The 23,326-nt window shown below is 38.3% G+C and overlaps 3 protein-coding genes across 11 annotated transcripts; 1 reads left to right on the forward strand and 2 right to left on the reverse strand.

Annotated features, from left to right (window-relative positions):
• Nucleotides 1-6,294: 6,294 nt before the first annotated feature.
• Nucleotides 6,295-11,142, forward strand: sud1 (Prolyl 3-hydroxylase sud1). Its single transcript, XM_089859387.1, has 6 exons — nt 6,295-6,524; nt 7,548-7,696; nt 7,923-8,187; nt 8,258-8,488; nt 9,027-9,574; nt 10,952-11,142. The coding sequence occupies exons 1-6, from the start codon at nt 6,389-6,391 to the stop codon at nt 11,096-11,098; spliced, it is 1,476 nt and encodes a 491-aa protein (XP_089715513.1). The 5' UTR covers nt 6,295-6,388; the 3' UTR covers nt 11,099-11,142.
• On the reverse strand, nt 11,066-18,457 carry brm (ATP-dependent helicase brm). Of its 6 annotated transcripts, XM_089859367.1 has the most exons (7): nt 18,298-18,457; nt 13,589-17,955; nt 12,918-13,523; nt 12,611-12,856; nt 12,425-12,502; nt 11,408-11,490; nt 11,066-11,344 (listed from the first exon to the last, which is right to left on the reverse strand). In XM_089859367.1, the coding sequence occupies exons 2-6, from the start codon at nt 17,936-17,938 to the stop codon at nt 11,413-11,415; spliced, it is 5,358 nt and encodes a 1,785-aa protein (XP_089715493.1). In that variant the 5' UTR covers nt 17,939-17,955; nt 18,298-18,457; the 3' UTR covers nt 11,066-11,344; nt 11,408-11,412. The 6 variants fall into 6 exon arrangements, with proteins under 6 accessions (XP_089715493.1, XP_089715494.1, XP_089715497.1 ...); XM_089859368.1 differs by having other exon boundaries at nt 11,066-11,490; nt 13,589-17,931; XM_089859371.1 differs by lacking the exon at nt 12,425-12,502.
• Nucleotides 18,458-19,474: 1,017 nt separating this feature from the next.
• Nucleotides 19,475-23,313, reverse strand: Arf6 (ADP-ribosylation factor 6). 4 transcript variants are annotated; one of them, XM_089859391.1, is made up of 6 exons: nt 23,170-23,312; nt 22,998-23,079; nt 22,649-22,760; nt 22,473-22,576; nt 21,998-22,196; nt 19,475-21,942 (listed from the first exon to the last, which is right to left on the reverse strand). In XM_089859391.1, exons 3-6 carry the CDS (start codon nt 22,728-22,730, stop codon nt 21,800-21,802), a joined length of 528 nt encoding a protein of 175 aa, XP_089715517.1. In that variant the 5' UTR covers nt 22,731-22,760; nt 22,998-23,079; nt 23,170-23,312; the 3' UTR covers nt 19,475-21,799. The 4 variants fall into 4 exon arrangements, with proteins under 4 accessions (XP_089715517.1, XP_089715516.1, XP_089715515.1 ...); XM_089859390.1 differs by having other exon boundaries at nt 22,989-23,079; XM_089859389.1 differs by lacking the exon at nt 22,998-23,079 and having other exon boundaries at nt 23,170-23,313.
• Nucleotides 23,314-23,326: the final 13 nt, after the last annotated feature.

Here is a 23,326-nt window from a genome sequence, read left to right on the forward strand (position 1 = left end):
AATCATATTATCAGGGCTACGATCCATGTTATCACAATTAGTTTGAACATTAGTTGCTTCATTCGTGAGATTATCAATTGCAGAAGGACTAGATTTCTTTATTAAATTGTTAATGATGACTCGCTCCTCTCTTCGTTGCACTCTGGATTTTCTCTCTGTAGATTTACAGTTTTGACTTCCTTTCAGTCCCAAATTTTCAGTTGGAATAGCGTCTTCCAATAATTCCTTTTTATTAGGAATCCCCAGCAACTCAGACCTAAGATCCCTTTTGTAGGCATGTTCGTTAAAGTGCTGCGAGCAAACATGACTAGTCATGGGATTGAATTTATCCTCTCTGCGGCATTTAAATGCCCAAACCTTTCTCCTATGAATGTCATTTGGAAATTTGTGATACACAATATGTTTTGTACTATCATTCTTTTTGGTTAAAACTAGGCTATTATTGCACGTCGCGACCGCGCACCTTGTTCCAGGCATGGCTCATAAATTTTTATTATGTATGAATCTAAAAATATACAATTTATTCACATTAGTATTTTGGTTTTGCACCCAAATAAGTTATAACAACCCGAACCGAGTCCCTAGTCTTATCCCTTAAGTCTTAATACAAATAAACTAAAGAAGCAAGTTCCAAATATCTCTAAAAGCTTCCTAATTTAGCATTAATATTTCATACAAAAAAGTTATCAGAATAAAGTAATTAATTTACCTTTGAGGATGCCAATACAGCACAAGCTGCACAACTCGCGCCTCGAAAGACTATACATAAGCAGACGATGCTTCACTAAGGTCTACGGGAGACGTCATATTCGGCAGCCAATAAAAGTCGCGAATTTTCGAAGGTAAAAGATGGGCGCGTGAGCAAACCTATATTAGCGAAGCGGCAACTCTATAGACCTTGGTGACAAGGATGAAGCCAAGGTCTATAGAGTTGCCGCTTCGCTAATATAGGTTTGCTCACGCGCCCATCTTTTACCTTCGAAAATTCGCGACTTTTATTGGCTGCCGAATATGACGTCTCCCGTAGACCTTAGTGAAGCATCGTCTGCTTATGTATAGTCTTTCGAGGCGCGAGTTGTGCAGCTTGTGCTGTATTGGCATCCTCAAAGGTAAATTAATTACTTTATTCTGATAACTTTTTTGTATGAAATATTAATGCTAAATTAGGAAGCTTTTAGAGATATTTGGAACTTGCTTCTTTAGTTTATTTGTATTAAGACTTAAGGGATAAGACTAGGGACTCGGTTCGGGTTGTTATAACTTATTTGGGTGCAAAACCAAAATACTAATGTGAATAAATTGTATATTTTTAGATTCATACATAATAAAAATTTATGAGCCATGCCTGGAACAAGGTGCGCGGTCGCGACGTGCAATAATAGCCTAGTTTTAACCAAAAAGAATGATAGTACAAAACATATTGTGTATCACAAATTTCCAAATGACATTCATAGGAGAAAGGTTTGGGCATTTAAATGCCGCAGAGAGGATAAATTCAATCCCATGACTAGTCATGTTTGCTCGCAGCACTTTAACGAACATGCCTACAAAAGGGATCTTAGGTCTGAGTTGCTGGGGATTCCTAATAAAAAGGAATTATTGGAAGACGCTATTCCAACTGAAAATTTGGGACTGAAAGGAAGTCAAAACTGTAAATCTACAGAGAGAAAATCCAGAGTGCAACGAAGAGAGGAGCGAGTCATCATTAACAATTTAATAAAGAAATCTAGTCCTTCTGCAATTGATAATCTCACGAATGAAGCAACTAATGTTCAAACTAATTGTGATAACATGGATCGTAGCCCTGATAATATGATTCCTAAACGTGATACTGTTGTTTTTAAACGCAAACCATGCTGTAAATGCGAGAGATTAGAGAAACAAAATAGAACATTACGAGCTCATTATAGCAAATTGAAAATTAAAGAAATGAAAAATGAGAAGAAAATTAAAGAATTAAAAATTGAACAAGCAATGAAGAGTGTAATTAGTACTGAAGAAGTAAAGAAACTCAAGAGAATGAAGAATGACAAAAGGAAAAAAGAAGAATTTAAGGAGAAATGCACCAATATTTTAAATGATATTTTCTCACCTAGTCAAATTAAGAAACTAATGGGGAAAAAAATGGTTATCTGGTCTGCCAATGATCTCGCACGGGCTTTTACTTTGCGATACCTTAACAGAAAAGCTTATATGTTTTTAAAAAATGACCTGCGATATCCATTACCAGGTTTGTCAACATTAAGGCGGTATGCATCAAAACTAAATTTAAGACAAGGAATTTTACAAGATGTTTTAAATATTATGAAACTAGCTGGATCTAAAAAATCAAATATAGAAAAAATATGTGTCATAACGTTTGACGAAATGAAAATTTCATCGCAATATGAATATGATGTGAAAGCCGATCAAGTAGTTGGAAAACATAGTCAAATGCAGGTAGCAATGGTTAGGGGCTTATTTTCACCTTGGAAACAACCTGTTTACATTGGCTTTGATACCAAAATGACTAAAAAACTGTTGTTGGACATAATATCCAAAGTTCATGAGGCAGGGTATTTAATAGTCTCATCTGTCTGTGATATGGGGGGAGGTAACATGGGTTTATGGAGAGAAATGGGTGTATCTATCCATAAAAATTGGTTTCAACATCCCATAGCAACTGATCAAATTATTTATTGCTTCGCTGATGCCCCACACGAGTTAAAACTAATAAGGAATTGGCTTTTGGATACAGGTTTTTTGATTGACGATACTCACGTTGATAAAAAACCTTTAGAACTTCTGCTTAAACTTGATAATAATGAAATTAAAATGTGTCCTAAGCTTAAAAAAATCCATTTAGAATGTCACGGTCCTACTAGGCAAAATGTTAAATTAGCTTCGCAACTATTGTCCAATACAGTTTCCAAAGCATTGCTATATATGTTAAAGACTAAAAGCGATGTAAATTTCGATGATATCCGAACTAAAGAATTAAGTGAGTTCATTGCAACTGTAGATAAATGGTTCGACGTATTTAACTCATACACAGAAAAAGATATTGTTGAAACAAAAATGGGTTTTGGATTACACTTAAAAAAACAAATAGCGGCCATTGATGAAATGAAGGACTTAATAACTAATATGAAATGTAAAGGCAAAAATGTTTTACAGCTGTTTCAGAAAGGTATTATAATTTCTATAAAATCTCTCAAAGATTTATTTTTTGACATGAAGAACAAATTCAATATAAAATTCATCTTGACTCATCGTTTGAACCAAGACTGTTTGGAAAATTTTTTTTCCCAAGTTCGCTCCAGAGGGGGATTGGATGATCACCCAACACCTCTTAATGCGCTTTATAGAATCCGAATGATTATTTTGGGGAAAAATCCCGGAATTTTAAATGATAAAGGTAATACAGTTGACATGAGTCAAGATGAATTCTTAGCTAATAGTATTTTACAGAAGGAAAATCAGCTCGGTGTCGCTGAAACTGCTGTAAACAATGAGACCTATTTACTAAGTGATATTTTGAAAAAAGCTTCTATAAAAACTGATATAGCTACTTCATTTATATCCCCTTTAGAAAGTTTTACAAGAGACCTTTTATATAGCAACACTAGCTCAGTCTCGGTAAATGTAAACCCAAAAAATGTTCCTAGGGAAATTGCTGATCCCAGTTTAAATTCAGTAAGATTTGGTACTAGTTCCTTATGCTCTGGAGAAATTGGTATTTTAAAGAGTGTAGACAACATCGTAACCCAAGATGGTAATGAAGCAAACGAATTCTCAAAGCTTGAAGAAAATGGGCTAGAATACATGTCTGGTTTTATAGCCAAAAAATTCTATAAAAAATATGCCAATCTGGATTTAAGAGACTCAAGTCAGAGTGATCATTGTTATCAATTACCATCTTGGGCTACAATATTATCTTATGGCGGTTTAATTGTTCCTAGCTCTACTTTCTTAAAAGCAATGAATTCATTTGAAACCATTTTTCGTAATTTCCTTCCAAACAAAGTCCTCTCCAACGAAATAAATATTGTTAAAAACATATCCAATTCAATTCACCAAGAACATGAAACTTATCCTTTGGATTTAATCCATTCATTTGTCAAATTAAGAATTTTCATTAGAATGAAATATCACAATTCAATCAAGCCCAGCAAGACAGATTGTGGGAGAAAATTAGGTAAAAAATTTAAGAAAATTGTAAACTAAAGTTCCTATAATTGTTATAATTGGCTGGAGTTTTCAAATTAAGATCTCAAAACTCATCAATAGAAATAAAATTCATTTCATTGGAATTATACTTGGTTTAAATTTTTTTGGTCTAATGCATTGATTACTTATCACCGTTATTAAGTAATTGTAATCATTTTCCTCTTGAATTTAAAGAAAATCATAATAGGTACTGAACTATGAAGTTTGATAGAAGCATAAAGTTTCGGTTTCTGCCTTACTATTTATTAAAATGTGCACAATTATCTATGCCAAACCCTTTCTAATTATTTAATTTAAAAAATATATAAAAATTATGCCCTATAATTAGCGTTTTAAAAATAAATTTCATGGCAATTCTCATATAGTCTACCGTACAGAATCAAAACCGCGCGCGCTTGAGGTCTAAGGCTGACGTCACGTAAGGGGGGGTTGGAACAGACTCTAGAAATCGAAAATTTATCTCAGGCGAGCGAGCACCCGTTGCCTTGTCACTATCTACCGGCCAGTGTGGGAAATAAGGCACTATCACAGGCCAATAGCCAGTTTAAAAATTACCTGGGCCAGTTTAAAAATTAAACGCTTTGGGGTCTACTGGCCCTGGTGGCCACTTAATTATTTCAAAGTTTTCCCCCCTCAAGATTTTGGTTCATTAAATAAATACTTGTGTTAATCCCTAAAATTGCCTCGTCTTTGCTTCTATGCTGTGTGCTTGTTTGGCCTGAATTGTGGGAGTGGGATTATGGGTAGGTTTCGTATGTCTGTCTACGCTCTACACACATTGTAGAATCTGTAGATGAAGTGATTTTTACAGTTAGCAAAAGGGAAGATTATCTCTCGGTAGTCTTGTTTGGGTCTGGTCTATAGGGAAAGGCAGCCTGCTTCCTTTGACTGTATTAGCTTGAAGGAGAGAGGAATGGAGTGGAAACCCCCATACCTCTAGCGTTGCCTGTGTACCCCCACCTACGGCACCATAGTCCTACCAGCATCCTCAGCGGTTAGGTAGGGTCGTACGTCACTCGTACCGGACGAAATTGTAAAGGGCGCTCCTTCTATCTTAAAAATAGAAGCTAGTTCTCATACAAATAAAACGGCGCTACGCGGCAGCACTTAGCAATCGCCTACCGAAAGGTAGGGGCGTGCGCGAGGTACATTGGGAGAGATATGGTGCCGCAGGTCGCCCATCATCATTTCCAATCCATCTCAACTCCCTTATCCCTGGTATTAGCGTCTATGGGAAGATAAAAATGGAGTGTCAACCTTGGAAGAGGGAAGTACTGGAATGGAAAATACGATACCTCTAACATAAGCCGTACGTACCCAGGCGCGGGACAGGAGGGGGGCGAATTTGGTTGAACGTCAGTCTGTAGCGGCACCTAGTGTTGAAATTTATTCTTATTTTGTGAAATTCGTCTGCTTTTTTCAGTTTCGAAAAAAATAAATTCACTGACGGGCGGGAGCCGGGAGGCACGGTTTAGGCTAACTTTTCTCTTCCAAAGTTTAGCAACGCGCAATTCGCAATGGTTTTTATTATTTTGACTCTGTTTAGTTATGGGGAAGTACTGCTGTTACATTAATTGTAAAAGTGACTTCTGATATCATAAAAATTTAAATAAATAAATAAAGTAAAAGATGCGGCTACTTCAAAATTACTATTAAAGGTGGCAGCACTATATGACGTTCAACCAATTGCGCAATTCCGTGTCCCGAGCTTGGGTACCGCAAGATTTCCCTTCCAGTTACTTCCCTCTTCCAAGTGTCAACTCCCTCCCTACGGGCCGAATTTTTTAATTTAGCATTACGCAATAAAGACTTCTAGTTCTTAATTTAAACTCCAATATTTTAAAATACCCATACCTATAAAAACTATCCTACTAAGCCTATGTCCTAGCACATATTGTCAAGAATAATTTGGCCATAAATTACGAAAGCCTGATTTTTGAGACTAAAAATGGTAGGTGGCACTGTGGCCAGTTTTTTAATTAAAATACCTAGGCTCTACTGGCCACAGGTCCAGTTTTAAAAAAATCCTTATTTCCCACACTGCTACCGGCCGCCAGCCAATGAATAATTGCAAAGGTATTACTATCGTCTGCTTATTGGTTTTGGGAAAGTCGAGCACATGGCGTTGGTTTCAAATTGTTGTCAATCATTAAGATTTTTGTAATTTAATTTAAAAAAAATGAGTGAAAAACAATCACGAAAGAAATTCAAGTCATCGAAAGAGTTAATAAACGTAAATCCTGTTTATAATGATGAAAGCGTCAAAACTGCGTTTAAAAAGCAATTCTCATTAGAGGGCGATTCTGTTAAATTGGGTAAGCTAAGTCTTGGCTCAGTTGTCTTTATACCATGGATTTAGTGTTGAAGCTTACGCTTCATGGATATATCACTGTAGCCTTCGGTGAGGCAATTCGATTTTATCCACATTTATGTCATGAAAATTCGCGCGGGTTGGGGTACAAGCTCGCTGATGAAGTAGGCAAACTTTCTTTTTCTCTCGGCACGCGTGCTACTCGGTCTCACCCCTACTTCTCTGAATAGAGTGCTGTCAGTTGTGACGTCAGATCCAAGGTTAAACGTCACGAGTCTGCCTTTAGCAATGGGCGGCCATGACAGTTACCGTTTTTTCTTTATGGGAAAACAGCATGGGTGACGTCACACCGGCGCTTCTGACCACTCTATAGAGCTATCTCAGTTGTGACGTCAGTGCCTAAGTAAAACGTCACGAGCTTAGCTTTGGCAGTGGGCGGCCATGTTTGGTACCACTTTGGTTCTATAGGCAAATAGCATAGGTGACGTCACACTAAGGCTACTGAGATAGCTCTATTTGCTTCAAATTCTACGTCACAAACCAGTTCGCGCCATTTCAAACGAATAAATGTGGTGCGTGTTTTAAGGTGAGTGGTATATCCATGAAGCTTAAGCTTCTATACGAAATCCATCCCATAGAGTGCTGTCAGTTGTGACGTCAGATCCAAGGTTAAACGTCACGAGTCTGCCTTTAGCAATGGGCGGCCATGACAGTTACCGTTTTTTCTTTATGAGAAAACAGCATGGGTGACGTCACACCGGCGCTTCTGACAGCACTCTATAAGACTCATTTTCGTTGTGACGTAAGTGCCCACGTTAAACGTCACGGCTTAGCTTTGGCAGTGGGCGGCCATGTTTGGTACCGCTTTGGTTCTATGGGAAAATAGCATGGGTGACGTCACACTAAGGCTTCTGAGATAGCTTTATTGCCATGTGCAATTTTCGAACTTGGTTCTTATTTTAAGTTGAATTTAGCTTTGTGACGAGGCATCTTTTTCCTGACAGTTTATTAAATAATTTTTATACAGAATGTGGAGCTGAAATTATAAAAAAACCATTTACTTGTTACGTACTACCTAATTTTATATCAAATGATCAATTTCTTGAAAATTTGAAAGAATCCTTAAATGCTTTGGATTTTAAGGAGAAGAATAATGACCTCTTTAAATTTCACCAAGTTAGTATCACGCCTAGTTGCCGGATACAGTATAGAGTGCTGTCAGTTGTGACGTCAGATCCAAGGTTAAACGTCACGAGTCTGCCTTTAGCAATGGGCGGCCATGACAGTTACCGTTTTTTCTTTATGGGAAAACAGTATGGGTGACGTCACACCGGCGCTTCTGACAGCACTCTATAAAAATTTAAAGGTGTATGTCATGAACTTATGATGCGCTCATTTTTAGTCTGATGATCTTCAAACCTCTAAAGATCCCCATATCACTGCCATAAGGGAGTTACTTTATGGCAATTTCCTAGAATATCTTCGAGATATAACTGGTCTAGAATTGAATAACTCAATTGATATGTCATGCGCGCGGTACGAATCCACAGACATTCTGTTATGTCACGATGATCAGCTTGAAAGTCGTAAAATAGCGTATATATATTATTTAGTCCCCCAAAATTGGAAAATAGAGGATGGGGGAACTCTTGATTTATTTAATTCAGGTAAATTGAGCCAAACTTGTGGATATTACATCGAATTGAATTAAATGGTATCAAACTTTTTTTTCCTTAGAAAATAAGGCGCCTAATGAAATTGTTAGATCATTAGTTCCTACGTGGAACAGTTTTGTATTTTTCGAAGTTTCTCCAAAATCATTTCATCAAGTATCAGAGATTTTGTCAGATGAGAAATGTCGATTATCTATAAGTGGCTGGTTCCATGCTAATTCAAGAAATGTTGATATCGATAAGGTTGATGCAAATATTCCAGTTGAACTTCACGAACCAGGTTTTGTCGAGGCACGTTAATTCAGAATAAACCAGCGTTGCCAGATAAAAATTACCAAATTATCTTACCAAAGCCAAAAAATTATCGATTTTCAACCAAAATTATCGTACGCTCTGAGCGCCTCCAAAATAGCGGTAAAACCTATGCGGGCGTTCTGATTCACCTTGAATTTACACTAAATTCAGTACAAGGGTCATAAGGAGATAGGGTAATAACGTCTCCAAGCGTTTCTCACATCCTGCCTTTGATCTTAAGTGTATTATTACTATGGGATGAACATGACTCGCTACCTCCTATTTCGCCTTTTTCTACCCATAGCGAGACTTTTCTGCCCAGATTAGTTCAATTTCAAGCTAAATTCGAAATTATCGTACAATTATCGTACGCCTAAGCCGAATTATCGAATTTAGCGTACTATAGTACAGCCTCAAAATTATCGTACGCTTCGAAAAAACTCTTAAAATTATCGCATTGTACTATAATTATCGTACGTCTGGCAACGCTGGAATCCACCCAAATTTTTGGCTATATCTCTGATATTACGCACAGGAAGAAGTAATTTATTCGTGGATTAATCCAACGTACTTGAAAGAAGAAATTCAAATGGAAATCCAAGAAAAGTTTGAAGAGGAATCGGAAATACAGCTAATTGAATTTTTAAAGGAGGATAAATTTATTCAACTACAAGAGTGCCTTAAGTCTTCTAATCTGACATGGAATAAACGTGGCCCAGTAAATCAACGTAATATCTTGGAATTAGACATCAAAGATCCAGCTGTACCCGATATAATTAAAGAGTGCCTGGAACTACTCCGATCGGAAGCCATGTTCTTAATTCTCTCCAATTTAACTGGATTAAGTTTACACCCCTTGATGGCTGCTCATAAAGGAAAAAATGAACAATCCGAAGAACTGGGTGGCGAACCTAAATGCAGAATGGCAGTCCAAGCTTGGAATAATGGAAACTACACGCTACTCAGTGATCAGCAAAGTGATCAAGAGAAGGCTGCGTTGGATGCAAAAATATTTTTCAATGTTGGAGATTGGAAAGTTGATTATGGAGGGTTCACGTCGTACGTTGCTAGAGGAGAGGATGAAGAGGTGAGAATTTACCTTTTACTTTCATATTGAGTATCGAGCAGTGGTGTGCGAGTCCCGTTTTTTCGGTTTCGAGCCGAGTCCGAGTATCAAAACTAATTTCTTATCGAGTATCGAGCCGAGTCTCAAAAATACTTTCGAGTATCGAGTATTTAGATAGGTCAAATTTTGGTTCTTTCGAGTAATTATCTAGTCTCAAATATTGACTTGTCGAGTAGCAATTTTGTAAATTTCTTGAAAATAACGAAGATGTTCAATTATCTAATATCTCACTAGTTCAAAAAGATTGTTAGTGATCAATTAAACATTGAACAGGTGATTTTCAAAATAAATGCTCATGAACTCATCGTCTGCTATAGTTGTAAGCCTCGGATTCGAGTATTTGTCGAGTATTTAAGATGTTAAAAAGCTACTCGAATCTGTCTCGAGTATCTCAATGTGTTGTTATCGAGTCGAGTACTCGGCTCGATACTCGAACCGAGTACTCGAACTTAACGAGTACTCGCACACCCCTGGTATCGAGCCGAGTATCAAAAATTGTTTCGAGTATTTTGATTAGGTTAAAAACATTTTTTATTTTTGGAGTATTTATCGAGTACCAAATATTTATTTCTAGAAAATAACGTTAAGATGTTCAATTATCAAATACCTAACTAGTTCAAAAGATTATTAGTGATCAATTAAACATTAAAGAGGTTCTTTTCAAAATAAAGGCTTATGAGCACATAGTCTGCTATCGAGTATTTAAAGGGAGGGTAAAGTAGAAAATCAAGTGATTTTTTTATCGATTCTTCTACTAATTATAAGACAATTCTGCATAGTGAAACATTCAGGAAATACCAGCTCCGAATGATTTTAAAATTCAAATTAGGTTCAGATTTTATGGATAAATTGAAATAAGCCCCTCCGACCAATCGCGTAACGCCCTGCCTTTTTATTAACAAAATTCTTGTTGCCACGTTCCGTGTCGAATGAAATTTATCACGAGATTTGATAAAATTTGCGTGCGACGTGACAATCGTGGCGCTAGACATGGAGCATGCGTGCCACGAGAATTTTTTTAATAAGAAGGCAGGGCGTTACGCGATTGGTCGGAGGTACTTATTTAAAATTACCCTTAAAATCTGAAACTAATTTGAATTTTAAAATCAGTCGGAGCTGGTATTTCCTGAATGTTTCACTATGCAGTCTGGTCTAATAATTAGTAGAAGAATCGATAAAAATCACTTGATTAGAATTTCTATTTCACCCTCTCTTTAAAATATGTTATCAAGACGAATACTCTGCACAATACTCGCACACCACTATATACCATAGACCTATGTTCAGAAATAAGATGCTATCATATAAAATGTCAATTGCATGTCTATATCGATACAGTTATTGACTGTGACACCGGCAGACAACACTCTGGCGTTGGTTTACCGTGATAAGGATACCATGTCATTTGTCAAGCATATAAATCACTTATCCTCCGAAATAGGATCACAACCGTTTCATGATATACATTTTATTTACTACGAGTAAATTGTACAATAGTTAAATAAACCAAGCGACAAAAACTTTAATAATTATAGTATTATACTACTGTTATTAATAATTATTAAAAAGTGCAAAATCAAAATAGGTATTTTTATCCAAGACGGGTAATTATATCTTTAGCCCAAATATTTGAATAGCATATAGGGGTTACGTAATGTTATATTGTATAGCAATGGGATGTACAATATTATGGGATTGAAATTTTACGTTGTTACCGAACAGTAAGTAAACCTGATAAATAATAAGTAAATTATAAAAACTTGGATTTTACAATAATTAATTCTAATTGGTTACAGTGATTAAGCTCCATCGCTTTCCTCCGATTCATCGTCGTCACTGACATACCGCTTAACCGTACGTCCTTTCCGGGTTTTCCTCTATTTGAGAAAAATTTTTAATACAATGTGTTAGTTGTTCTTTCTCTCTTGAAACGGTGATAAATCAATCGTTCTTTGAAGGTATTTTCGCCATTTTAGCTTAAATATGCGCCCTCTTCCAAAGAGGATGAACATAAAGAACAGCGTATTGTTCTTCAAAGAAGGATTGATTAACCATGGACGAACCAATACTGAAGGACGGATGTCAGAGGGAGAAAGTTGAAAAATACTTGTCAGGGTTCGTACGAAATTTTTACATTGAAAATCCCCGACTTTTCCAGGTTATCCCTGACCAAATGTTGCCTATATCCCTGACCATTTTAAGGTGTTTACCAGAGCCAACATCATCACACCTGGCTCATATTTAGCATTGCATGAAGAATGGTTTGATATGTCAAACAAAATCCCTGACTTATCCCTGACTTTTTATGAAAATGTTTTAAATCCCTGACTTTTTTCCCCTATTTTCCATATCCCTGACTTATCCAGGTTCCGTACGAACCCTGCTTGTTAATTCGCCTTCTAGCGGCAAATAGTAGCAAACCGGATAGTGGGGGACATATGGGGAAATCAACGTTCTAAAGAGTGAAGCATCTAAACGGCTCATTTTGTCTAGATGGCGCTAGCTTGTTCCGGAATTTGACTCTGTATTATTTTTCATAACCCCCCCCCCCCGTACATTTTGGGGCTGAAAAGGGGGGAAGGAAGCTTAACGTTGGTTGTTTAGTCGCTTAGTATGGGGCTCTATGGACTGCCATCGGTCATTCGGTATTGCTTAGTCCATGGATTAACTTTTGTTAACACTGAACTTAAAAGTAAACCAAGTCAATATTTCAAGCTCTTAAAACTACCACCATCACCGTAAGTTATAAAAAAGATAAAAAATAAATTTTTGGAAGAGATAACGGGCATTTAAGGCGAAACCTTTGCTTACTTTCTTGGGGAATTTAATTTTGACCCTAACCCCTTGACAATCTTCATCCTCATCATCTTGTTGTTCCCCATCATCGCCCTTCATAAAAACAACACATTTTTCTCATTTTTTTTTTAATAGCGACAAATGAGAGAAGAGCGCCCTATTTCTTTTAAACAGCCGCAGTTAAAATTATTTGACTCTTACCTCTTTGTCTTCTAGGGGGTTATTTATGACCGAAGCCGAGTCACTGTCCTCCAATTCCAAATCCAAATCTCCGCCTTCGCTGTTTTCAATTCTTTCACGAGCACTGGTGAAGACAGACTGGAGTACAATTGAATCTTCATAGATTAAGGAACCTTCCACGTTATAAGTCTGGGCATTTTTGCAAAGAGTCATAAAGTCTTCCTCCAGATGGTCCAGTTTACGGTACCTATGCTCTCTGATGCGTTGCTGCAGAAAGAAAGATTGGAAGTGACTTTGTAACATTGGTTGGAAAGTTATCATGCCATACCTTGATTTTCTTCATATCCATTGGCTTTTTGATGATTTCGTAATAATCTGGAAGCTCTCGCTTTGATGGTAGTAAAAGGAAAGGGTCACTGAGGACCCTACCATCGCTATCTTTGTAGTTAACAACTATATCAATTAGTTTCTTCATTTGTTTCGTTAGGTTTGGGGGATTGGGTATTAGCTTTTCGACAGGAGGTCTTCCTCGTTTCTTCTTTACCGGTTTCTCATCTTCCAAGTCTCTCTTACGTTTTCCTTTACCCATTCCACTGCTGCTAGCCATGCTGAGGGATCTTTCTGAAGAACTTGAAGGACCAGGAGGGGTTAATGGACCACCTCTACGTTTCCGTTTAGTCGTTTCGACTTCTTCCAGATTTCCATCCTCGATGGCTTTCATCCATTGTTTGTCAGTGAGGCTGTCAGAATAATCAACTTCCTTTCTCTGTCGAGAACCTCGTCCGAATAGCTTGTCTTCTTCCTCTTCGTTGGTTAGACGTTCGACTTCAGCGTCGTCTTTCACCAACCAACTTGGGAGTTCATCTTCTTCCATCAATCTGGGTTTACGTTTAGGGTTTCTGGCTTCTTCGCGGCGCCGGTCTAAGTCCATTTTCTGGAAAAAGTACAAAAATTAGACACTCCAACCTCGGTTGAAATTCGAGTCTTAGAATATTGTACCTGGAAAAGCTCAAATTCATCTTCGTTTCTGGCAATCATTTGGTTGATGGTTTCATCATCTGGAACTTCATTTTCTTCTTCTTCGTCAACTTCATCTTGCGCGAGGATGGCTTGTAAAAATTGTCTTCTTTCAGTACCAGTTGATTTCTGGTCGAACATACCAGCTTGGATGACTTTTTCATCCAAGTTCAACTTATATTTGGCAGCGGCCAAAATTCTTTCTTCTACAGAGTTGACAGTAACTAGTCGCAAGACTCTAACTTCGTTTTGTTGACCGATACGATGCGCTCTGTCTTGAGCTTGCAAATCCTGGTGAGGATTCCAATCTGAATCAAAGATGATGACGGTGTCAGCGGCTTGAAGATTTAAACCTAAGCCGCCAGCTCTTGTACTTAGCAAGAACAGAAAGTATGTAGAATCCTTGTCGTTGAACTTCTCCAATAAAAGACCTCTATCTTCTGATTTGGTTGTACCATCAAGACGTAGGTAAATGAAGCCTCTGTAGTTTAAATAGTCTTCCATAATGGTCATCAAAGTTGTCATTTGACAAAAGAGGAGAATACGATGACCCGTTTCTCTCAATTTGGGTAAAATACGATCCAAGAGTTCAAATTTTCCTGAGGCGCGGAATAAATCGGGTCCTTGAACAATCCCGGTGGTGTCATAGCCCAAAAATTCAGCGAATGCTTCTTCGATATGTTGAAACATAAAGGGATGATTGCAAATCTTTCTTAATTGCATGATTGTGTTCATCAAAGTTTTAGTGCCGCCTTTTCCTTTCTTATCTTTTTCGGAACCATCGGTTAATAGAACTCCTTTGGTTTGCATATGACGATAGAGCAATCTCTGTAGGGCGGACATGTCGCATTTGACGACGTACTCCACCTTCTCTGGGAGTTGGGACTCTACTTCCTTTTTCAATCTCCTTAGGAGGAAAGGTCGCAAGACCTTGTGGAGACGACGAATGATGAGAATAGTTTCTTCTTCGTTCAGTTCCACTTTTTCCCCGGTGGTGGCGAATGGAGCATTGAACCACTGTTCGAAAGTGTTGCAGCATTTGAAAATACTAGGAAGCAAGAAATTCAGCAACGCCCATAGCTCGGGCAACTTGTTTTGCAAAGGGGTTCCGGTAAGTAGCAATCTATGGGGGGCCACGTAATGCGTGTTTAATACTTGAGTGAGTTTGCAGTGATGGTTTTTCATCCTGTGGCCTTCGTCAATAATCATATATTTCCATCTAAGCTTAGCAAGAATCGCTTTGTCTTTTATTACGTATTCGTACGTGGTTAAAAGCACATTAAATTTGCTGCTTTTCATTTGGGCAGATAATTGTCTTCGGACGTTAGGAGAGCCTTTATAGGCGACCTTGATGACGGATGGTGCCCACCGATCGAATTCGAGCATCCAATTTGAGAGGGTAGAAAGGGGGACAATGATCAAATACGGCCCATTGACCCGCTTTTTTTCCATCAAATAGGTTATAAGCCCGATGGTTTGGATAGTTTTTCCTAAACCCATTTCGTCGGCTAGAATTCCGTTTAAATTGTTGTTGAATAGGGACACCAACCATTCCAAGCCCTTCACTTGGTACTCTTTCAAAGTTCCATTGATTAATATGCTAGCTTGTTCCTTCACTTCTTCTCTAACAGCGTGAGCTATGTTATAATAGTTGCGGTAGCCTTCTTGCTTCTTGTATTCATCATCAACTTCTTCTTTCTTATCGCCCTCAGTTTTTGGTTTTTCAGGCTCTTGAACTTCTTCTACCTCCTCTTCTACGACTTCCTCTTCTTCACCTTCCGAGGAAGAACCATCCTCGGAGTCTGGATTATCTCTAGGAGCCACTTCGTAACCCGGATTCATTTCCAGCCAAGCTTCCAACTGACTAGCCAACGGAGCGCCGTCTTTTGCGGTCAACATCTTGCCAGTGGCAGTTTCGATAACATTGACTCTGTGTTCGCCCGTACTCTGTTGGGAAGTTTCGTCGATATTTTCAACCGGCTCGGCTACCGACGTACTCGGAGTAGCCACTTGTTGTCCAGAAGGTCCGGCAGTAGCGCCTGGAGCGTCCTTGGGGGCTCCTTCGGCCGGCTCGGCTTCCTCACCTTTTTTCTTCTTTTTATCTTTGGAAGGTTTGTTCTTTTTATTCTTTTTACGCTGTTCCACCTTATGTTGTTTGACCATGTTGGTCAAGTTATCAATGTACTCGTCAGTTTGGGAAAGTAAGAAAGCCAAACGTTTATCTTTCTTTTGATCAATAAGTTTCCTGTAACCTTCTTCATCCTCCGCCATCAAGCGTCTCATACGTTCCTTTTCGATCCTTTCTTGTTCCTTCTTTTGCTCCCTTTCAGTATTGGCGTGGTACGTGATAACAGCCTTATTGACTTTGGCGATCTTCGCGATCATATTACGATGATATTCTCGGAAATCTTTGCCATGTTGCATGACAGCGTTGAGATATTCTTGGTGCTTTTGTCTTCGTTTACGCTCTTGTTCCAGCTTCTGTTGCTTTTCCAGTTTCTCGGTAATCCTAGCTTCTCTCAATCCCTGTCTCTTCGTTCTTTTGTAGAGTTTCGGGTTTAAAGAAGTTTCCATGACAGTGTCTCGTCTCATACATTGTACCACTTCCGTTCGTAATTGTCTTTGGAAATTCAGCAATCTGAGTGCCCTTAGTTCTAGGGTAGCCTTAGTTTTTAGATCATCTGGTATGGCTGCGGGCAAATTACTTAACTCTTCAATTCGAAGAGCAATTCTCGCTACCAGACGATTTTCTCTCTCTTTTAGAATCTCAACTGGATCAATGCCTTGAGGTTTGGCAATAGGAGTCAATCTATTCTGTTTGTGTTGTTGCATTTGCATCATGGCTGCAGCGGGCGTGGTTGGAGGTTGTTTGCAAACAGGAGGGGTTAGTACAGGAGAACTTGACATATTTTGTTGCTGGAGTGGGGGTTGTTGAATAGGTGGCTGAGGAGACGACTGAGACATTGGTGGTACTTGTGTCTGTGGTAATGGTTGCTGCGTAGGGGGTGGAGGAGTTTGATGGGGATGCCTCGAAGGTGGTCTAATACCATAGGGAGTCCCCATTAGTCTTTTGCCTTGGACAGCGAGAGATAAATGTTCAGGTAGAGGTTGATTTCTAGCCAACAAACGATAAGCCATAATTTGCGCCTTCAACTGTTGCATTTGAGGAGGGCTTAGAGCTGACGATTTCGATCCTGGAGGGCCATTTGTTTGACCCATAGCGTCAGGGGTAGGATAATTAGGATGGTTTGTAGGATCACCATCTGGGGCTGACGGTTGGTTGGGCATATTTTGAGGTGGTACCATATGATTCCCACTCATATGCCCACCAGAATTCACGGGTGGATGGGTTCCAGGATGGTATGGCCCTGGAGGGTTGTTCCCACCACCCTGATACATCATTTGAGGATGAGTTCCATAGGGCATTGTAGATGGTGGAGCGCTTCCATGATGCTGCATTTGAGGGTGGTGCGGAGAAGCTTGATTCGGAGGCCCTCCTTGGGGTGGTGGCTGGTGATGATTCTGGGGAGGCTGATGACTTTGAAGATGACCCTGGGGGTGGTTCGGTTGGTTATGAGGAGGTGGAGGATGTGCCGTTTGATGTCCCTGTTGTGGATGCGAATGAGGCATCGGATGAGTCTGGGGATGTCCTTGAGGATGTCCCTGTGGATGTCCAGATTGATGAGGCGCATTATGAGGCCCTTGAGGGTGATTTCCTTGCGGGTGTTGGTTTGGATGGGTAGGAGGAGGATGTTGCTGTTGATTTGGTGGTTGTTGATGTTGCTGGGGGTGATGAGGTGGCATATGAGGGTGAGGCGGTTGATGGGTAGGTGGCTGATGGGGCCCTTGTTGATGCTGGGGTTGCATTTGCGGGTGAAGATGATGTTGCTGATGTTGGCCAATAGCCGATGGATGAGGGGGACCTTGTTGATTTCCTTGATTATGTCCAGAATGATGAGTCTGTTGATGGGGAGGCATATGAGACTGATGGGGAGGTCCCAAATGTTGTTGCTGAGGGGGTTGCTGGTGTGGATGATGAATTTGTTGTTGTTGATTGTGCGGATTATGTTGTTGTGGATTATGTTGCTGCTGCTGTTGGTGGGGTGATGATGGTTGTGGGTTCATAACATTAGATCCTTGAGGGGTTGGTGGTCCCATCATTCCGGGACTTGGTGTTCCTGATCCTGGTTGATTCATTTGAACATTGGGGCTAGGTCCTCGACCGGGTGGAGGTGGTGTAACCATCCCAGGGCTTGAAACTCCTTTTGCTCTATTAGCCATTTGCATCATCTGATTATAACGAGACTCTTCTTGCATACCCTTCTCTTCCATAGAATAGAATAGAAAAGCTATCATAGTCAAATAAAACAAAGTTTTTTGATGTCAGAACCAAAATAAATGGTTGACACTCTGACATTTACGAAGTTAGACACTCTTGTTTGGTTATAAATGAGCAAAATCATGTTTACATTATCAGAAAGTTATAAATATATTATTATATAACTTAGTTATATTTGTTTCATATTCCAATCGAAAACACGAAACATTTAGTGATATACTTCTATGCTACGAAACTAGTTTTATGGAAAGGTTTTAAATTAACAAAGATACTGTACATTAGGCTTAACAAAATTCCATTTTCCTTCAGTAAAATTAAAAAAAAACCACCAATATTACAAAGATATACTCACCACTAATTACTTCTTAATCCGGTCATTGTGATTATTTCATATATATTAGTTTTAAACAGAGGTTAAGGAGTAGACGAAAACGAGAGGAAAATTTTAACACACAAACAACTTCAACCACAAAGCCAGCTAGGCCTAACCAAACCTCTACCCTCCACTCGTTGCCTACGTTAATCAAGGCCTGTGCGCGGTGGCTTCGAAGGGGGGACTTTTAAGAAACACGACTTCTTATTATCTCCCTATTTTACCGCGAGATTTCATTGATAGCTGGACCAAAACGCGCGCAAAAATTAGTATTTAAAATTCCAAGCGCGAGAAAATGAACATTTCAAATTATTTAGGTCCAGCTATTAGCGCCTCAGATCCAGCTAATAGCGCCTCAGGTGAGAGAATTTGGCAATTTAAGTTAAAAATAAAAATCGGCGCCGCGCACAGGCCTTGATTAACGTAGGCAACGCTCCACTACATCGAGAATTCGAGATATTAGTATTGTAGGCGTGGCTTAGATACCCAAGCCGGTTGTTTACGAAGCCGCGTTGCAGCGTTGACCATAGCCCACTCGATCACGCGGAACACGACGCGAGCTGCTCGCGCTATACAAGCCCGTTCAAAGAATTCGATTTACATGTATAGCGCAACTTTTGAAGATTATTCAAAGGAACCCAAAATTAACATTAAATTCTATGGGAGGAGGTAGCTTTTTCTGCCAGATGCTTTGGCTCGCGTTGTCGATTGCGTGATTGAGTGGGCTATGCGCAGACAGACCTATAGATTTTCAAGTCCAAAAGTCCACATGGGAAAGACTGAGACGTATGAATACACAATGTTAAGGCCGGTTCAGACGACACTATTTTTCTCGCTACGCTCGCTGTGCTGAGCTCATCAGATTTTCTGGCTTCACCAGCCTTTAGAAAATTCACTGTTCACACGGACAAAATTTCCTCACCGAGGTCAACAGCATGTCAACAGTGAGAAAATTTTGTCCGTGTGAACAGTGAATTTTATAGAGGCTGGTGAAGCCAGAAAATCTGATGAGCTCAGCACAGCGAGCGTAGCGAGAAAAAGAGTGTCGTCTGAACGGGCCTTTATATCTACAGTGAAAATAACGTAGATGAGAATCTTTGGCTAGATGCTTTTTAACCATTTTTTTTTTCTTTTTGCAAATAGGAGCGGAAATAAATTTTCCTTCTATAGGGACTTGGCAGTACTACGTCATGCAACGTCAGGCTACCTTCCACTAGTGCTAAAAAACATACCAGGAGGAGGGGCTTATGTAGCTTTCATTCTGTTAAAAAAACATACCATAATGGCGCTGGGGGCGGAGTTAAGCCCGAATTGCCAAGTCCCTATTAAACTATCTTCCAATTTAAATTTCTTTATGATAGGATATTACTTTTCCTAAACTTGCCTTAATAGTTTTGACATATTTCCCGCCTAATAGGGAGCTAACAGTTCTGACCCTGAAACGTCACACCCTTCTATCTCTTACTGGAGTTTCATCCCCCCTAACAGTATTCTACACGCAAAAATGCCAACCAGAGAGGGGCTGAGTGACGTCAGACTATCTCTTCCCCTAGCCAGTTGTTAGCTCCCTATTCATTAGTACATAACTTCGACCATAGCCCACTCGATCACGCGCTCGACGACGCTATGCTTGGAGGCTTGAACTGGACCCATGGGTGGACATAAATGTGGGGGGAAACATTTTAACTCCTTTTCGCTAAATGATAAAAATATCAAAAAATATAAATAATTAAAAAAATTGTATGAAAAATCTATAATTAATAACTTCAGTACAAAAACAAAAATTTACAAATAGTCTCTAATCAAGACCAAAATAAAAGAAAAATTTTGACAATTTTTCTTTTAATATTTAAACAAAATCATAGTTTAGATTAAAATTAAGAGGCTTCTTCTTTCCTTCTTCTTTTTGTTTTTTTTTTTAAATATTAAATGATTTTCTTTTAACTAGAGCTATACAATATTATACTTTTACATCAAATGCAATTTTTTTTTTTTTTTGGAATTATTTACACTTTTTTTCAATTTTTATCAATTTTTCTCGGATGATATTTCTTTTTATTTATTTTTTTGAAACTGAAAAACTACTCATCAATATATATTGTAACCTTATATTGCTTTTACGGCAAATCAGTTACGTTACATTTGTGGGGGCGTGAAGTATCAGAAGTAAAATACGAAATGTCTCCCAAAAAAAAAAGTAATTTCTTTTTAAGTTGATTTTCTTTTAATATTTAAATATAATTTAAAAAAATGAACGTCGTCATTCACGGTTTACATTACGTTTCTGTGATTTTAAATTTAATTTTTCTTCTTTTTCAGTCAAAACTCGAAAGAAAAGGTTTATTTTTGACTCAGCCACGCGTTCGTTCTTTTGTTTCATTACGCAGACATACAAATATAGGCAAAACTCTCATACCCCTTCCCTTTTAGTGAGAAACGCAACCATAAGTAAAAAAAAAAACATAGTTTCTAGGCCTAGTTTATCCCTAATCTTGTGTGTAAGGGTAATTAAAAACTATTTGTAATCCGCAGTCCAAGCTAGAGCGTACGTAGCGTATACTATTTTCTTTAAATTGTTTCGCAGTTAAAAATAAATAACTTCACAGGGATATAAAATAACTAAAGTATTAAATTAACTATTAAGCCTAGCCAAAAACGGATTTATGTACTAAGAACGTCGGATCGTAGCATTAGCGTCTAGTACCATCCTCGCATACTTTATTGAGAAACTTCGTCTGCTTATATTTTGACTCCACCCACAAATTCGTTCGATCTCTAGAAGTAGCTATATACAGAATTTGTGGGTGGAGTCAAAATATAAGCAGACGAAGTTTCTCATCTCAATAAAGTATGCGAGGATGGGTAGTTAATTTGCTACGTTGAACGTTCTTCTTACATAAATCCGGTTTTTGGCCTAGCTGATAACCCTTTTTTCTTTTTTTCTTTTAAGACTCGTTACAAATAGATTTTTATTTACCAATACATGTTTAATTGTTTACTAATTAATTTAAAAGAAGTATATTTATTTATTTATTTTCTCCTAAAGTTTACCTAGCGATTTGTTTTTTTCCTTATTTTCTAAGTAGTAACAAGCTATTGACAATTTTATTTTTGTTTTTCATCCATTTCTAAAAATTTTTAAGAATATTTTAAAGTTTTAAACGAAAGGCCAATATATTTTGTTTATTTATTCCAAGGCAAAGATAGGAATTGTGAAAAGGGCGGTAGTAATATTTTAAAAGGTTTTTCTTTTATTTTTTTTGTTTCAAATATTTTTTCATGTCATTGGCGGATAATAGATGTAATATATATCTTTTCTAAGCAGTTTTCTCTCTTTTTAATTTTTGAAATGGACTTTTCTCGTTTTGTTTTTTTTTTGTAGCACACACACATTTAGGGCAGAATTGGCTTCAGTTTATGTTTTTATCTTTTGTTTTTTTTTAAAAGGTGTGTTTGTAATAATAATATTTTTTTGTGTTTTTCAGGATTTATGATTCGAGGTCAACCATGTTAACCCTTCATAAAGTCCGTCTCCAGCGGTGGCACATGATGGTTGAACGTACCAATTTCGATCGCGTATACGGGTCAGTCCCAATTTTTCTTGGATTTCGTGCGGTTTCATGGCTAAAGGAATTTTGTTATTTAAAAAAGGTAAGGAATATATTTAAGTATTTATTACCTTCGGGTAAATCCTGTTTGTTGGCAAAAACCAAGATAATTGCATCTCGCATTTCCCTGTCATTTATTATTCTATGTAGTTCTTGCCTGGCTTCATCAATACGATCTCTGTCTGCGCAATCGACAACGAAGATTAACCCCTGAGTCCCTGTGTAGTAATGCCTCCAAAGTGGGCGAATTTTGTCTTGGCCTCCTACATCCTAAAAACAATAAGGTTAATTAGTTAAATTTCTTTTTCAAGAAGACAGATTAATTAAAGTAACAGGCGGCTCCGTTATCACCCCTAGCATGCTGGCTGGCTAATCTTCTGGACACGAATTTTACCTTGCCAAAGGCAGGAACCAATCAGACCTAATGCACTAGGTCCCATTGGTTCCTGCCTTTGCCAAGCTTAGCCAACGTGTAGCAGAAAAGGCATCTTTCGGGGGGCATGAACAGAGCCGCCCTTTGCTTTAAGATGGCGGGCGTATACATACCCAAACATTAAATTTGACATTTTTATACGTGACAGTTTCCACGTTAAAGCCTACTGTTGGAATGGTTGTCACTGATTGACCAAGTTTTAATTTATAGAGTATAGCTAAAGATTGAATGAAATTAGATCAGGATATGTCATTATGTCAAGAGCGTAAAGTTTTATAAGGAATCGTACTTGTCTTTCCCGCTGCATCTAGACCTAACATCAAAATGCGCATTTCCTTGTTTCCAAATATTTTCGACAAAATCTTTCCCATGTTTTTTTGCCGTTAGAACTTGGTCTAATACTGTAGGAACAAAATTTCTCTCGTTTGTTACGTGATAATCCACTAAACCAAGCATGGTGCATGTGTAATTACGCATAGCTACATCTATGAAAGTGAAAGTAGGCCTAGAAGTGCGGCTAATGTTTAGTGAAATATTTTAGGTTTAAAACTGGCTCGGCTTTGCTCGAAAGGCTTCAAATTTTACACGTTAGCCGAAAATAATTGGCCTCAAGTATTTTTTCTAATCACCTGATTCACCTCTCAGGAAAAACCGGTAGGCGTTGGTAGTTGTTACTGTTAGCCCTTACGGGGTCGCAAAGGCTTAGCTTTAAGTTACCGCCTAAAAGTTGTTTGGTTTAATTTAATTTATATGTTACCTATATTTATTCTGATGAAAAGGTAAAAAAATAGAGCTTGAAGGACACATTACCCGATCATTAGACTTTATTTTGAGCAAACTAATTCTCGATCAGACATTATAAATCATATTTTTTTAAATTTTAAATCCTCTCAGTCGAAGCCCGGTATTCTTCTAGCCCTATTTTTTGACCATGTATTACGTCAGTTCAGTACGGTTCTTAAATCTT

Source organism: Phalangium opilio, unplaced genomic scaffold, assembly GCF_054372755.1.
Source record: "Phalangium opilio isolate 3A_F unplaced genomic scaffold, DU_Popi_V2 ptg000329l_1, whole genome shotgun sequence".
Taxonomy (NCBI): Eukaryota; Metazoa; Arthropoda; class Arachnida; order Opiliones; family Phalangiidae; genus Phalangium; species Phalangium opilio.